This window comes from Columba livia, chromosome 2 (genome assembly GCF_036013475.1).
Source record: "Columba livia isolate bColLiv1 breed racing homer chromosome 2, bColLiv1.pat.W.v2, whole genome shotgun sequence".
NCBI lineage: Eukaryota > Metazoa > Chordata > Aves > Columbiformes > Columbidae > Columba > Columba livia.
The window spans coordinates 47,339,482-47,352,434 of record NC_088603.1 but is presented as its reverse complement, the minus strand read 5'-3'; the positions used below and the strand labels follow the sequence as shown (position 1 = coordinate 47,352,434).

Here is a 12,953-nt window from a genome sequence, read left to right as displayed (position 1 = left end):
CTGTTCTGTTAAAGGCATATAACACCAGAGAAGTTCTATGTGGAAGCTTGTGATGATGGAGCAGATGATGTGCTTGCTATTGATAGAGTCTCCACGGAAGTCACTCTTACAGGTACTCTCCTCACCAGTATTTCTCAATGTAGGCTTCTTTGTCCTTTTTGTCTGTCTTGCTCTAGGCACTTCCAGAAGATCTTCAGAACCTTAAATTGATACTGTAATAATTGTTTTTAAATTAGTTACTGTTTTAAAATAGAGCTTTGTATTCTGTCTTGCAGAGAATTTTGAAGTGCCTTCTTGCTGTGGGATTGATGCTGTAGGTAACCAGGGTGATTGTGCTTGCCTGTTTTTGCTAAGATTTCCCATCACGACAGTAAAAACTGACTTATCCAAGCTAGTTGGGATTGGTGCTACAAGTCCAAGATCAAACATGGACAGGGTTGAACACTGGGCTTCTGCAGCTCTTCCTGAATTGTCTTGGTGCTGTCTTTTATTTAATACTGAAACCTGAATTTTCATGAAGTGTCTAGGAACAATAACAGTAAAAAAAACCCTCACTGTAAATTTAGTTCTGTGTTGCAAATCTGGATTCAAATGTCAGTGCAAGTAGTCTTAAGCATGCTCATGCTGAGGTCTTCAAAAGTTTATTTTTTTTGAAGAATGTGAAACTAATGCATTAAAAAAAATCAAAGAACTTGCATTAAACAACAACATTAAGTGAAAGCCGTGGGTGACTTATAATTCAGGAGTTTGTACCTCAGTATTACTAATCTCTCAAGAGACAGAAATGCTACAGTAATATAAAAGCAGTCATTTTCTTCCTTTTATTAGGCCTCTTGTATACTTCATGCAAGAGCAGTGTGTCCATCCCACAAATACTTCTGGTGTTGTCGTATAATACTTCAATTTCTCCTTTAAAGTTGTCTCTTCAAAGCTGTGAAGATAGCCATTCCAAGTATTTTATCAGTCAGCATCTGTTCTCATTACTGGTGTTTTATCAGATGAAACTGCAAGGCATTTAAAGCAAAGGAAAATTCAAGCACTGTCTTTCTTTGTTCTCCATGTTCTGGAAAAGTGCCTAACTCTGGTGTGGGTGGTTTTGGCTATTTTTTTTTTAAACTTCTTTAATATCCCTTCTGCTATTCTAGAAATATAGATAGAAGTCTTAGCATATTACATTTTCGGCTAATTTATATTTTAATACCTTTTGGATCTCTTTGTTCACTGGAATACTGAATCCCTTGCCAGATCTACACTGTTGGTAGTTTTGTAGAGATAGACCAAAATGTAAAGTAAGTCTTCTGAAATGGAAATAAACTGAGGCTCAGAAGCAGCAGTCAAAAATTGGAGGCACAAGCATTTATGGGTTATTTGCCCTTGATGTCTTGAGGGCTTCAAAACAAAAAGCTTCTGGCAGGACAATACATTATTGAGGAGTCTACTTGCTATAACATCATGTGAATGAGCTTGAATTTATTTAATTGAATGACTATTTTAATGAAACAACATGTGAAATTTGGTTAGAATGCTTCCACATCCTTCCCTTCCTGTTCCCCAACAGGCTTTGAAATTCTGGTGCATTGCTTCTTATACTTAAGACTCTAGCAAAACTTGAGATTTGTTCAAGACCAATCTAGTTTAATAGTTTCCTGATATAGTCATGAAAAAGCAGTCTGAAATTATGATTTTTTTAAAATTTTTTTTCTTCTGCTTTTCAGTTAAAAAAGATATTCCCCCTTCGGCTGTTACAAGGCCTATATATGGCATTTTGGGAACAATCCGATTGGTGGCAGGTAAGGAAAACAGAACTTTGCCCTTTAAACATATTTAGGCAAAATATAGTGCTAAAAACCTTTTAAAGACAAAAATATTTGCGAGTGTCTGAGGTTACACTTGCATCAGTATGATGGGCTTTCCTTGTGACTGCTAGAGGATAGAGATACCCAAATATAGTTTATCATGAATGTTCATGTACCTCTTAACCTGCCTTTAGAGTAGCTACAGGTTTAACTGACAGTTTGAGTTTTAAGGAATGCATTTCAGATGCATGTGAGGAACTTCATCGGCTTATTCTTCATAACTGTTTTAATTTTAGCTGCAGGATTTGATGCAACAGTCAAATATTTGGTCGTGAAGGTTGACTTTAAATCAATAATCTTGGTACACAAATAACTGAGAGTCAAGGATTATAGACTAGTAGATGCAGCTGTCCAATAAATGATTGTGTTCCAATTAGCCTACAAGTACAAAGGAAATTAAGCATTAAAAGAAAAAGGACAGACTGGAACAATGCTAAATTTTGGGGGTGCTGTAGGATAAGGTCAGAATAAGTTGTCTGCTTTTTCTAAGTATCTCAGTGGTGTTTGGATTTAAACAATCACTGCCACAAACAAACCTGATGCATAAAGTCTTAGCTTCCAGGAAAGTAAGTGTTGCTATTCAAACGATCTTTTGTGGGTACACTTTATTAGAGTTTGAGGCTAACATAGTCTGAAAAATGATCTAATAAAGAGCATATATACTGAATAAAAAGCTCCATCTGTAGAAAAGATTTAAGTTCACTTATTGTGGTAGTCTCAAATGAAACAAAATATTGTTATGTTAAATGCAGTAACTTCTGACAGGATCTGAAATTAATGAACTTTATACACTCATATTCTAAAGAATTGTGGATCTTGCAGAGTAAGAACAATGTAATGCACGCCTGTGTCTTGAGTACTTGACAAGCCTTGTTTTAAAACTGGACTGCCCCAAAGGGGAATTCTCACAGCTTGCAGGCTTGGGTAATGACTTTAATTCATCTGACATTTCTTCATATAAAATATAGAAGTATGTAACTTTTTTTAATAGCCTGCTTATTTTTTTCTTCCCACTCCCAAAAAGCTTTGCACCGATGTCTAGTATACAGCTGTCACTAAAGATGGTATCGTTTCAGTTATGTTTAGCTAAGTGTTGGTAGGCAGTTCTGTTACCTGTTAACTGTAAAACAAGTTCCATACCTAGCAGTGCAGCGTTGTTAACAAGCATGAATATTCTTCACATACTTCAGCATTTTTTTCCCCTAATACTGTAGTAATATCTGAAGCTCTTGAAATCTCAAAGAGAAGGTCACATACCAAAATAGGAAAAGACAATATTGAAAGTTCATGTTGGATTAAATGTATCTATTTGTGCAGCATCTTTGTGGCACAATTGTGGATGTAATGTGCTGTTTTTATAAGGCATCTAGATGCTTCTGACATACTGACCAAAAGTAGTACTTATAACTTGAGATGCAAACATATAAGAGCATTCTTAAGTGCTTGAATATTCCACTCAAATAAAAGTCATAACACTAGAGCTGCAGAGGTAAAAAAAAGTGGTACCTGTTACTTGACTAACTATGTAGGATAGATACCTGATATAATAATTCACCTGTATGTAGAACTTGGTGTATTGTAGTAAATACAAATAATGGGTAAACTTACTGCACACAACCTGAACAATTTCTGCTTTGGCATTTTTATTTATTTGAATTTTTTAGTATAAAAATGTACTAGAGTTGTGGTTTTGTACTTCTGCATGGTCTGTGTGTCGTTTTGCTCTATTGAAGTTGTAAGTAAGCATTTAATGCTTATAAGATGTAGGTGATGAGTCATTTTTATCCATCAACATCCAATTTAATGAAGTAGCCTTCTTCAAAAACAAGATGGTACTGAAATAAAATAGGCTTAGAAATGAGGCTGTGTTGTGTTTCCCAGCAAGTGTAAATTAATTGTTTTGAGTTAACTGTCATGACTATGTTTTTTTGCTTTGTTACTGTTACGAGGAAAACAGCAAACTTCCCATCTACGATTATTAAAACAACCCCCCTTCTATTTACTGCATTTTGAACCTATTAAGATTATTTTTTTCTGGAGATGAGTAGGCTCTTTGGGTTTTGAAGCATGCTTCCTTTCATGTGTTTCTGACTTGCTCTGTGCTTTCCAAACCACATTTAAGAGCATTGGCCTTTTTCTGCATTTGCAAGCCTAAAGACTTTCAGACTGCCTCTGATCTGAAGTAACAGTAGCTGGCACTTTTTTTAAAACCTGTCCACTTTTTAAAACTTCCTTAGACTTAACGAGTAGGTCAAGATCTGTGAGCATAGAGAAGTGAGTAGCTTAGCAAGTGTTTTGTTTCTATGCCAGACCCTTACTGTTAAGAACATCAAGTTCTAGGTGTAACCTGAAGAAGCCTCACTCCTTCCTATTGCTTTTGGTTTTCTGGTATGGTTATAGGCTGCTTTCCTTAGTATGTCCATTTTCTTTTTTAACTTTGCTCTTTCTGATTTACAGGCACGTATCTTATTGTAATAACAAAAAAGAAAAAAGTAGGTGAGATTTTCAGTCATGCAATCTGGAAAGCAACAGACTTTGACATCCTCTCCTACAAAAAGACCATGCTGCACTTAACTGATATTCAGGTAAGTGGGTTATTAGAGGGGTGTGGGGCAGTGTCATCTTAGGTTAACATCCATTACTGTGGGACCTAATTTGATGAAACTATGAAAATTTAGGCAGCTCTTTGAACTATACTTTTTTTCTGTTTTGTTCAGGCTACTATAATTGATGTAATTTTTAGGTATAGATGTACAGGGTTCAGTCATTCAAGATAACAAACTCATGTTGTGCAACTTAGAATGTCATCCCCGGAGTCTGATCTGTGCATTGCATGTTTCCCTCTTTTAAGGTGGTACGGTATGGGAGGATGAGGTGGGCTGTCTTGATGCATCTCTGTTATGGTTCCAAAGTCCTGTGTCATCTTTTTTACTCTGAGGACCTTAATGAAGGCTGTGCTTGCCTGGCATATGCGGAGATGTGTTAGTGCTGCTTTGTAATAGATGGCACAAACACTGGCTGTTACAAAGCAGACTTCCTGAGCCAGTCCACAAAATCACAATGCTCTTCTTGCTACATCTTTCTCATAGCTTTACTATTCTGATAGCCCCTACAATAAGCTGCCTTGCTGTCATTTAATTATCTGCCTTGCTTAATCTATGGACTTGTTCAATTGCATAATTACCCAGCAAGGAATAATTGTTTTTCTTTTGTTTTGTTTTTCTTTTGAAAGGCAGGGAAAGGATGGAGATTGTTTTAAACAAATGTGTTGTGGGTTGATAAATAGCAGATAAAGATGTCTAACCAGCAGAGCTGAAAGGGAATCTGCTCTTTCAGGAAAGGAAGTAGGTTAATAAAAACTTGAACCAGAACAAAGATTAGTTATTGCAGTAATCATGACAGCAAATCATATACTTTCTTTTGTGTTGCCATCTTGTTTTTTTGACTTAATGTTTTTCAGGGGAGCTAATGGCTTCATTTTTGCTTGGAAGTCACTAGATTAGTTAAATATCAGTAGCTATTTACATCTCAGGAATACTGTTCTTTGCTCTCCACTGTCCTTGCAGAATTTGGTTGCAGTGTGCCAGCTCTAAGTTACCAGTGAACTGGTACCGAAATTGCAGTCACAATGACTTTCCCCTTGTATGGTAACCTGTGTTACTAGAGCACTGGCAGAGTTCATCTCATTGCATCAAAAAGTATCAGTAGCTTATAAGACTGTTTCAATGGTAATAAATGAGAGCTCTTCTGTCTTTTTTTTTTTTTTAATCATCTCAACAGTTGCAGGACAATAAAGTATTTTTATCAATGCTTAGTCATGTCTTGAGCGTGGATGGATTTTACTTCTCAACAACGTATGACCTGACACACACTCTGCAACGGTTAGCCAACACAAGCCCAGAGTTCCAGGAAATGAGCCTCCTAGAGAGGGTAAGGATTTAATTTTGCATAGTATCTGTGTCTCGGATATTGCAAATCAGTTCTGCATGGCTTAAGTTGAGTTTATGCAGCTGATGTTTAAATGATGTCAAAACAAACTCACAAACTAAAGGAAGCTTTATATAAAACCCAGGATGTCGCTGAAACCCATGGTTCTGTTACATTTGAGCTTAAACCTTTTTTTTTTTCCATGAATTAGTATGCTAAATGGTAGCAGATGCTGTTGAAGTATTTATGGTCCTCTGTTCAACTAAAAATGGTTTTACTATTTTAGTTGTTAATTCAAACTACTGAAACAGATTTAGATGTTGCTTAGATGCGGATCCTTATAATTGAACTAGCAAAAAATAGCCCTGTGTTGCTGAACTGCGTAATTATACTATCTCTGTAACCTTGTTAATAGAGTGGTACTGGAGCAGTTCTCTGGAATGAGAAGCTGACAGCAAGAGGAAAAAGAAGCAACCAAGCGAGTGTACAAAGTACACAGAGTCTAGTTTGAATTTGCTTCGTGGGGTGCTGAGAAAAGGGTGGAAATTTCTGGTTTGTAATGCTTCAGTACACAAATTAGTTCAGCACTGTGGTGTTTCATCGAGGCTGTTAGGGGTTGTGGCTGAGCACCCTTCCTTAAGCTTGTGAGCAACATGAAGTTTTAGAAATCTGTTCTAATGTGATGTCAGACTTCTAGATCTGGCAGTTAGAAGTACTTTTCTGCAGTCTGCTTTAAATGGATTTTAAAAAAATATTCAAAATATATAAGCCTCTATCTGACTTGAATATCAAACACTTCTAATTGTAACAAGAAGAAAGCAGAAAAACTGAGAGAAAGCAAGTCATTCCTCTTACCTAGAATCAGGGGAAAAAACCCAAAGTGGAATAAATGGCACTTGACTTTGTATTCTCTTCCAGGATAATGTGGAACAGAACTGTGGGATTTATGGCTGTTGGCATCAGGATATTGTGTTCTGTCTAAACTGAGCCTATTCGTTATGTTTGGAGCATGAATTTAATATGCTGCTTTTGTCTTAAAGACAAGGAAGTCATACAGCCAAATGCAATTTGAGTTTAAAATTCTCTTGTGCTTCCAGAGTTCCAGAATCCTTAGTCTGGTAATTTGCTATACTGCAGCGTAAACAAGATATAAGCTACCTAGGCACTGAAAATACTGAAACTTTGGAAGTCAATGGCACTTCTTCCTTTGCCAAAGAGGTGGCAGTGGAGTCATGAGATGTCTCTTAGTTACTGCGACTGTCTAAACTGGGGAAGCAGTGCACTTTTTCAAGATTTAAAAATAAGAAAAAAGAAAATCACTTGATAATTGAGGGCTGTTTCGCATTATCAAAATGCTGCTCTGGCAGTACTCTTGCTAGGGAGAGCAGTTGCTGACATGAAAGGATTGGTTTGCCTTAAAATTGTGCCACTTCAGAAGGTTGTTTGAAAGGCGAAGTACAGTAAAAAGACACTGGTATAATGTAAATTCAGATGTTTAAAACAATATTCATGTTATTTCACACTCGTGGCTGCAGTATAGGGTGTTTCAATTTGAAATCGCTATCTCTTTGAAATTGGGTCCATCTTTTTGAGATACCATGTATAATAGCTTAACAAAAGGATGGTGGCAATTTTGGGCCTCTGGTTCACTGCTACAAGAGAAGACTGGACTGTGGTTGGTGTGTGGGTGTTTTGGTTTGATATTTGTGGGTTTTTGTTGGGTTTTTTCTTTTTTTTTTTTTAAAAACAGTACTGGTAGAAGCAGGCAGCACCAATATAGGGGCACCAAATCTTCATGTTGTGTTATTTCACTAGTTCAAGATACTGCAAGTTGGATTTGATTAGATTCTGGCAGATAGGTGTTTATTTATTTATTAGATATGATTTATTTATTTATTAGATATTTGTTTTGTATTAGACAAAGGACTGTTCCAACAATGAGCTGGAATTAACCCTCATCCCCAGGGATGTATTGTCTGCCTGCCTCATATTAAAGTTGAGATTTGTCACTTCCCTGGAGCCTGCACTGTGTTCTGCCGCAAATGTCGCTTTTGTGACTAATCTGGTAGCTTTCTGGAATGTGTTTAGCAAGGTGCTCAAGACACTTTTGAGGTGAATTAGGAATAGGAAATACATGAAGTTGAAGAGGATCATTTATGCAGAATATAAATACTTTAGTCTTTTAAACTACAAGTACTGTTTAAGTTTCCATTCTCAGAATTGTTGATTTTTGTTTACAGAACTCATTGCATTTTTAACTTCTACCCATTTTAGGAGTGTTACCTTGCTACTGTTCTTAAAATTTTGGACAACCTCTTCAAGCCTTGTTTATGTAGGACAAAGACTGTCATGTTCTTCTGATGCTGCAGCTCAGTTGTTAGTGGTTTAGCATGTCTGAAGTGTCGGGCAACACCCTTAGAGACTGGAGAGAGCCGTTCTTCTTTTAACTATTTTATTTTATTTAGGTTTCTAGTTGAGGATATGAATGGTACTGATGAAATAAGGGAATTCCATCTTTATGTACATCTGTTGCCCTAAACTTGTGTAATGCATGGACACTGTGATATTGCCTTTGAATTAAACAGAACTCACATTTTATAAAAGTATGGTACCTTTTTTCTTGCTGCAGGCAGATCCACGGTTTGTATGGAATGGGCATCTTCTTAGAGAATTTGCTGCTCAACCAGAGGTAAACATTTTGTAATAATTATATTAATAGAGGACAAATATACTTTAAGTATAGAACACATTCCTTTAATTCTGCCTCATGTTTCAGACAGCCAGGCTGTGCATCTTCTAGTTTAGCAGTGTGACAGCCTTCTGCTTTCAATTCCAACTGTGTGTCAGTGTCCTCAGTAGTACATAGAGTAAAGCTGACTCCTTGGAAGTGTCTGCATTTGAAGATAATGTGCTGAGACCATGCTCATGTAAACCAAAGGGGAAGTTACACTGCACAGCATGTGCTTCTCAAGCTTTTTGAAGTTTAGCTACTTATTTAGATATTGGCAAGGTTCAGCTCATCACTTTTTTCAAAGACTGGCCAGCATCTTTCTCCATGAGTGCAACTTATGACCTACTCACTAGGCAAATGGAGCTTGAAGATGATAATTAAGAGTAAGACTGACAGTTTAGATTGAATTTATTTCAAATGAAGACTAGCACACTGTAACCTTTGAATTCACTTAGTCCAGCAAATACAAATGTATGACCATGGGCCACAGCTGTAGTGTCTCAATGGCCAGACTGATCTAAGCTACTTCTTACTAGATGTTTCAGATGGGTGTTAAACTTCTCGAACTATCTTCACTACAGTAACATTTTTCTCTCTATCAGTACTTCTCATTTATTGAAGTGAATGACGCACAGCTTCTATTTCTGTATCTGTAACCTGTGGAGATGTGCTCTTACATTAGACAGCACTGTTCCCAAAGGCTGGATTGTGCAGTGCTTCTGGAATGTGAGATATGAATTAGCAAAGGGCTGTCGTACATATTCCAGAGGCATATGACTGGGTATACGATTTGGATGGTGTTAAGCAAACAAAGCTTGGGAAATGAGAAGCTGTGGTGGGAAAAGCAAAGAAAGCCAAGTGTGGCTGGGTGGTTGAAAACAGATGCAGGAGGCAAAACACAGAAGCTGAAAAGGGAGAACTGATGTGAGGGGAAGCGTGACCCAATGTTGACTACAGGTAACTTGCTATAGTAACAGGTTTAGGTAATAAGATGTGATATTTCTGACTTCTAGTATTGGAAATTGTTTGATGGTTTTGTGGTTTTGCTTTTTTTTTTTTTGTTGTTGTTGTTGTTGTTGTTGTTTTGTTTTTGTTTTTTTTTTTTCTTTGAGAGAGAGAGAGACCGAGTTATTCAAGAGTGATAGGATGGGGAAAAACCTGGAACAAGCATTTCGAGTATTAATCACATAGAAGTATTCCTTACTGAAACCATGTGGTGTTTACTGCTATCTCTGCTTACATGCTGCTGTGGAGGTACAGCAAATACAGTATTGAAAGGTTTTCAGTGTGTACTGCTTTGCCTGTTTTGTTTGCAGAAAAATAAATGCCATGTATAGGAGGGCAAAGCAGCTTTTTATTTTGTGAAGGTCACATAATTAGGATTACACTTTCACTTTTTCCCTGCTCCTAATACGGATTATACGTGTTGCTGTTTTCTTTGAACTTATTTATTGGAAAGAATTACTGCACCCTAAACAAAACGTAAAGGAGATAAAGTATACAAAACTTTGAAAAAACCCCCCAAAAAACCTCCTAGGCAAGTCATAGTCACTTATCTCTTGACTGCTAATGTTTCATATTTCTAACATGTATTGTGTGTTTCAGATCCATAGGTTTGCTATGCCTGTGATGCACGGATGTATCCTTTCATTTTTAAAGCTTGGTGCTGAACATGGTATTTTAACAGCAAAGTGGTTGCTGATGAGGCTGCTCTGTGGCTGCATTGGCATAGAACATAGTGTCAAAGACAAGTTGTGGTTTGTTCAGATATGAGCATGACATGTTGACAGCCCACTCGTGTGTTAACTCAAATATTCTGCTTTTAAGGCTTACTGTATTTACTTTTACACCATGATTTGCGTAAATGGCTTTCAGTGGGATTGAAGGTTAAGGTTGATATGGTAAATGCTCTCACATCAGCCTGGGCACCTCTTATCTTGCTATAAAGATACCCTCACTTAGCATTTACTCTGGATTTAAAATAAAGCAGAACAGTTTTGACTTCAGAGTGCTTATAGATGTTCCTGAATAAAAGGATAAGGAGTTCTGCTGAAGGCTCCTGAACACTTTTCCTAGACAACTGCTTTTCCTGTTCCATGCTTTGGGTAACATCCTTTTGAGCAAAGCAGTCATGAGTTTATTTTTGAGAAGGGGTGTATGCTGTGAGTAAGCTTAATGCTTGCTGGAGGCACCGTTCCTTGTGCAGTGTGTGATCAACAGTAAGTCCCAGGTGCCCTGGGACTGGCAAGACTGGACAGAGCAGCTCATGCCACATTCTCTTGAATTCCTCCATTGCAAAGGTCCCCCAGGTGTGTGCAAGGAGAAGCTTCCTGACTGGATCGGTTGTTCTGGTATGATTGCTGGCAGCTGGCAGATCTCCATCGCTTCTTTCCCGTGACTTCATTTAATGGAAAATGCTGTGGGAGTAGTTGGAGAGGCAAGGAAAGACAGCAAAAGGGAACTGCCAGAATAAGCCAATCCTACTCCTGCAGGTTCTGGGTGGAAGAGTCTGGGTGGATTGTAATTAGCAATTGGCAGACTGAAATGAACACCTTCCTCTGTCCTATTTTCACTATATAAATAATTAACGTAAGTAACATATGTTTTGCTAACCAAACACCTTAGAGAACCCAGAAATAAAATGGATTTTTAGTGATGAAAATGCTAGGAGGAGACCTAAGCACGACTGTTACAGCACTGCTAGCAGTTATTTCAGTAAAATAAAATATCCCCCCCCTGTATAAACCTAAATATTCCACTGTCTGGACTGGGGTTCTAGTCTTGCAGTGATGAGAAATAATGGACTGACTTGGGTAATAGATATTTTGATCATCTAAAGCCTAAATTATCTTTAATGTTTCCCTTGCTGCTCAAAAAAAGCCATTCTAAATAACAACAAATTCTCTCTTCATTTTTTTTGTGTGGAAAGCAGCCAATAGCCAGTTGCTGTTTAAGGTATGACAGAGATTGCAGACAGAAAATGGGCTGACTGTAGCTAGGCAGCTGATTTTAGAGGTAACCTTTCTTTGCAGGGAACTCTTGGCCATGTAAGTGTTGGAATAAAGGGTATAGGACCTGGCAGTAATTTTCCAGGAAAGCAGACAAATAGGTGTTTTTCACAGTCAGATTTACAAATTGTGAGAACATTCTGGATTATGTAGGGCAAATTTGTATTATAATTTTAATTTTTGAGAGTATTGAAATAAATGCACACATTAATGAAGGTGTTCCGTGTATGTAGTTGGTGTGCTCTTTAACGTAGCTTAGGTAGCTTATGTGTGATACAGCTGCTTTGTCACATTTGAGCCATAAATGCAGAATCACTGTAAAATGTGCTATTTTAAAAAAGAAAATACATCTTGTTTACCAATGTGGAGGCAAAGTGTCTAGATTTCTCTGCACTATTGCATGTTAAAAAAACCTGACAGTTTTGATCTTTTGCTTGCTTTAAAGGTGTGGGTTTCAGTTTTTAGAGGCAAAGGCTGAAAGCCTGTGAATCCACCTGGAGAAGTTACCACAACTAATGCTGATCTCTACTAGACTTGATAGTCTATCATAGTCCAAACAAAGGCAATTATGAGCAGCACAGAACAAGACTCTCAAACTGAAGCTAGTTGTCAATGTCCCCTGTTTATTGGTTAGTCCCAGATTATGGTTTGTCTGTGACTTTGTGTATCCAGCCTGAGCAGGAAAACCTTTTTACATTAGAAGATCCCACTGGAGACTTGGTACGTGTTCATTCATTTTCTTGACATGGATTTGAAAGGCAGTCTACCTTACTGCTAGTTTTGGCATCTGTGAATGTGATACATGTTGCACTTACAGGTGCAAGGTGTAACAGCCCAAGATACTCTTCTAAAAGCCTAGAAAAAAGTTTGAGTGGTATTGTGTTAAAAACAACAGGAGCAAGAAACGGCTAAGATAGTTTAATACAATTATGGATTAGATGGTTGTAGCACTGAATAGAACTTCAGAAGTCATTCCATTTAATAATGTACATAGGACCATAAGGCCAGATTAATCTTTAGAATCTTGTTTTCTCAAAATTGTAGCAGTTTCAATGTGTTTGGTGACAAGACCTATAGCCTGTCCTTTTGTGATGCACATACTGATCTTTACATTAAGTTACTCTCTCAAGTTTAATGTTCAACTGTATTGGTGTGAGAAATATTTGCAAGCTTCTTTGAATGTGGTTGCTTGGTTCCTTGATGCTTCCTACCTCTTGATATATAAAAATACCCAAATGAAATTTTGGAGGTTTTTCCTTAGTGTTATTCGTTAGTTATCACGATGCATTCATGTTCTATTAATGGCAAGTGTTTTGACTGGCTGCTTGTTTCCAGAAGAAGCTGTTTCAGGGCTGGTGTACGCTACTATGTAAGAGGTAAAAGAGCAAGTTGATTTATTTTAAAATGACACAAATTCCACCTATACATGTG

The 12,953-nt window shown here is 37.4% G+C and overlaps 1 protein-coding gene across 2 annotated transcripts in view; it reads left to right on the top strand.

Moving 5' to 3' along the window:
- The window catches only part of SACM1L (SAC1 like phosphatidylinositide phosphatase), a 33,848-nt gene that overhangs the window by 9,559 nt on the left and 11,336 nt on the right, over positions 1-12,953 (top strand). For both annotated transcript variants that reach the window (XM_065051755.1, XM_065051756.1), the window contains exons 2-8: positions 15-112; positions 1,716-1,790; positions 4,314-4,441; positions 5,637-5,786; positions 8,413-8,472; positions 10,120-10,153; positions 12,797-12,898. In XM_065051755.1, coding sequence (XP_064907827.1) covers positions 15-112; positions 1,716-1,790; positions 4,314-4,441; positions 5,637-5,786; positions 8,413-8,472; positions 10,120-10,153; positions 12,797-12,898 — 647 coding nt within the window. The remainder of the gene's footprint in view (positions 1-14; positions 113-1,715; positions 1,791-4,313; positions 4,442-5,636; positions 5,787-8,412; positions 8,473-10,119; positions 10,154-12,796; positions 12,899-12,953) is intronic.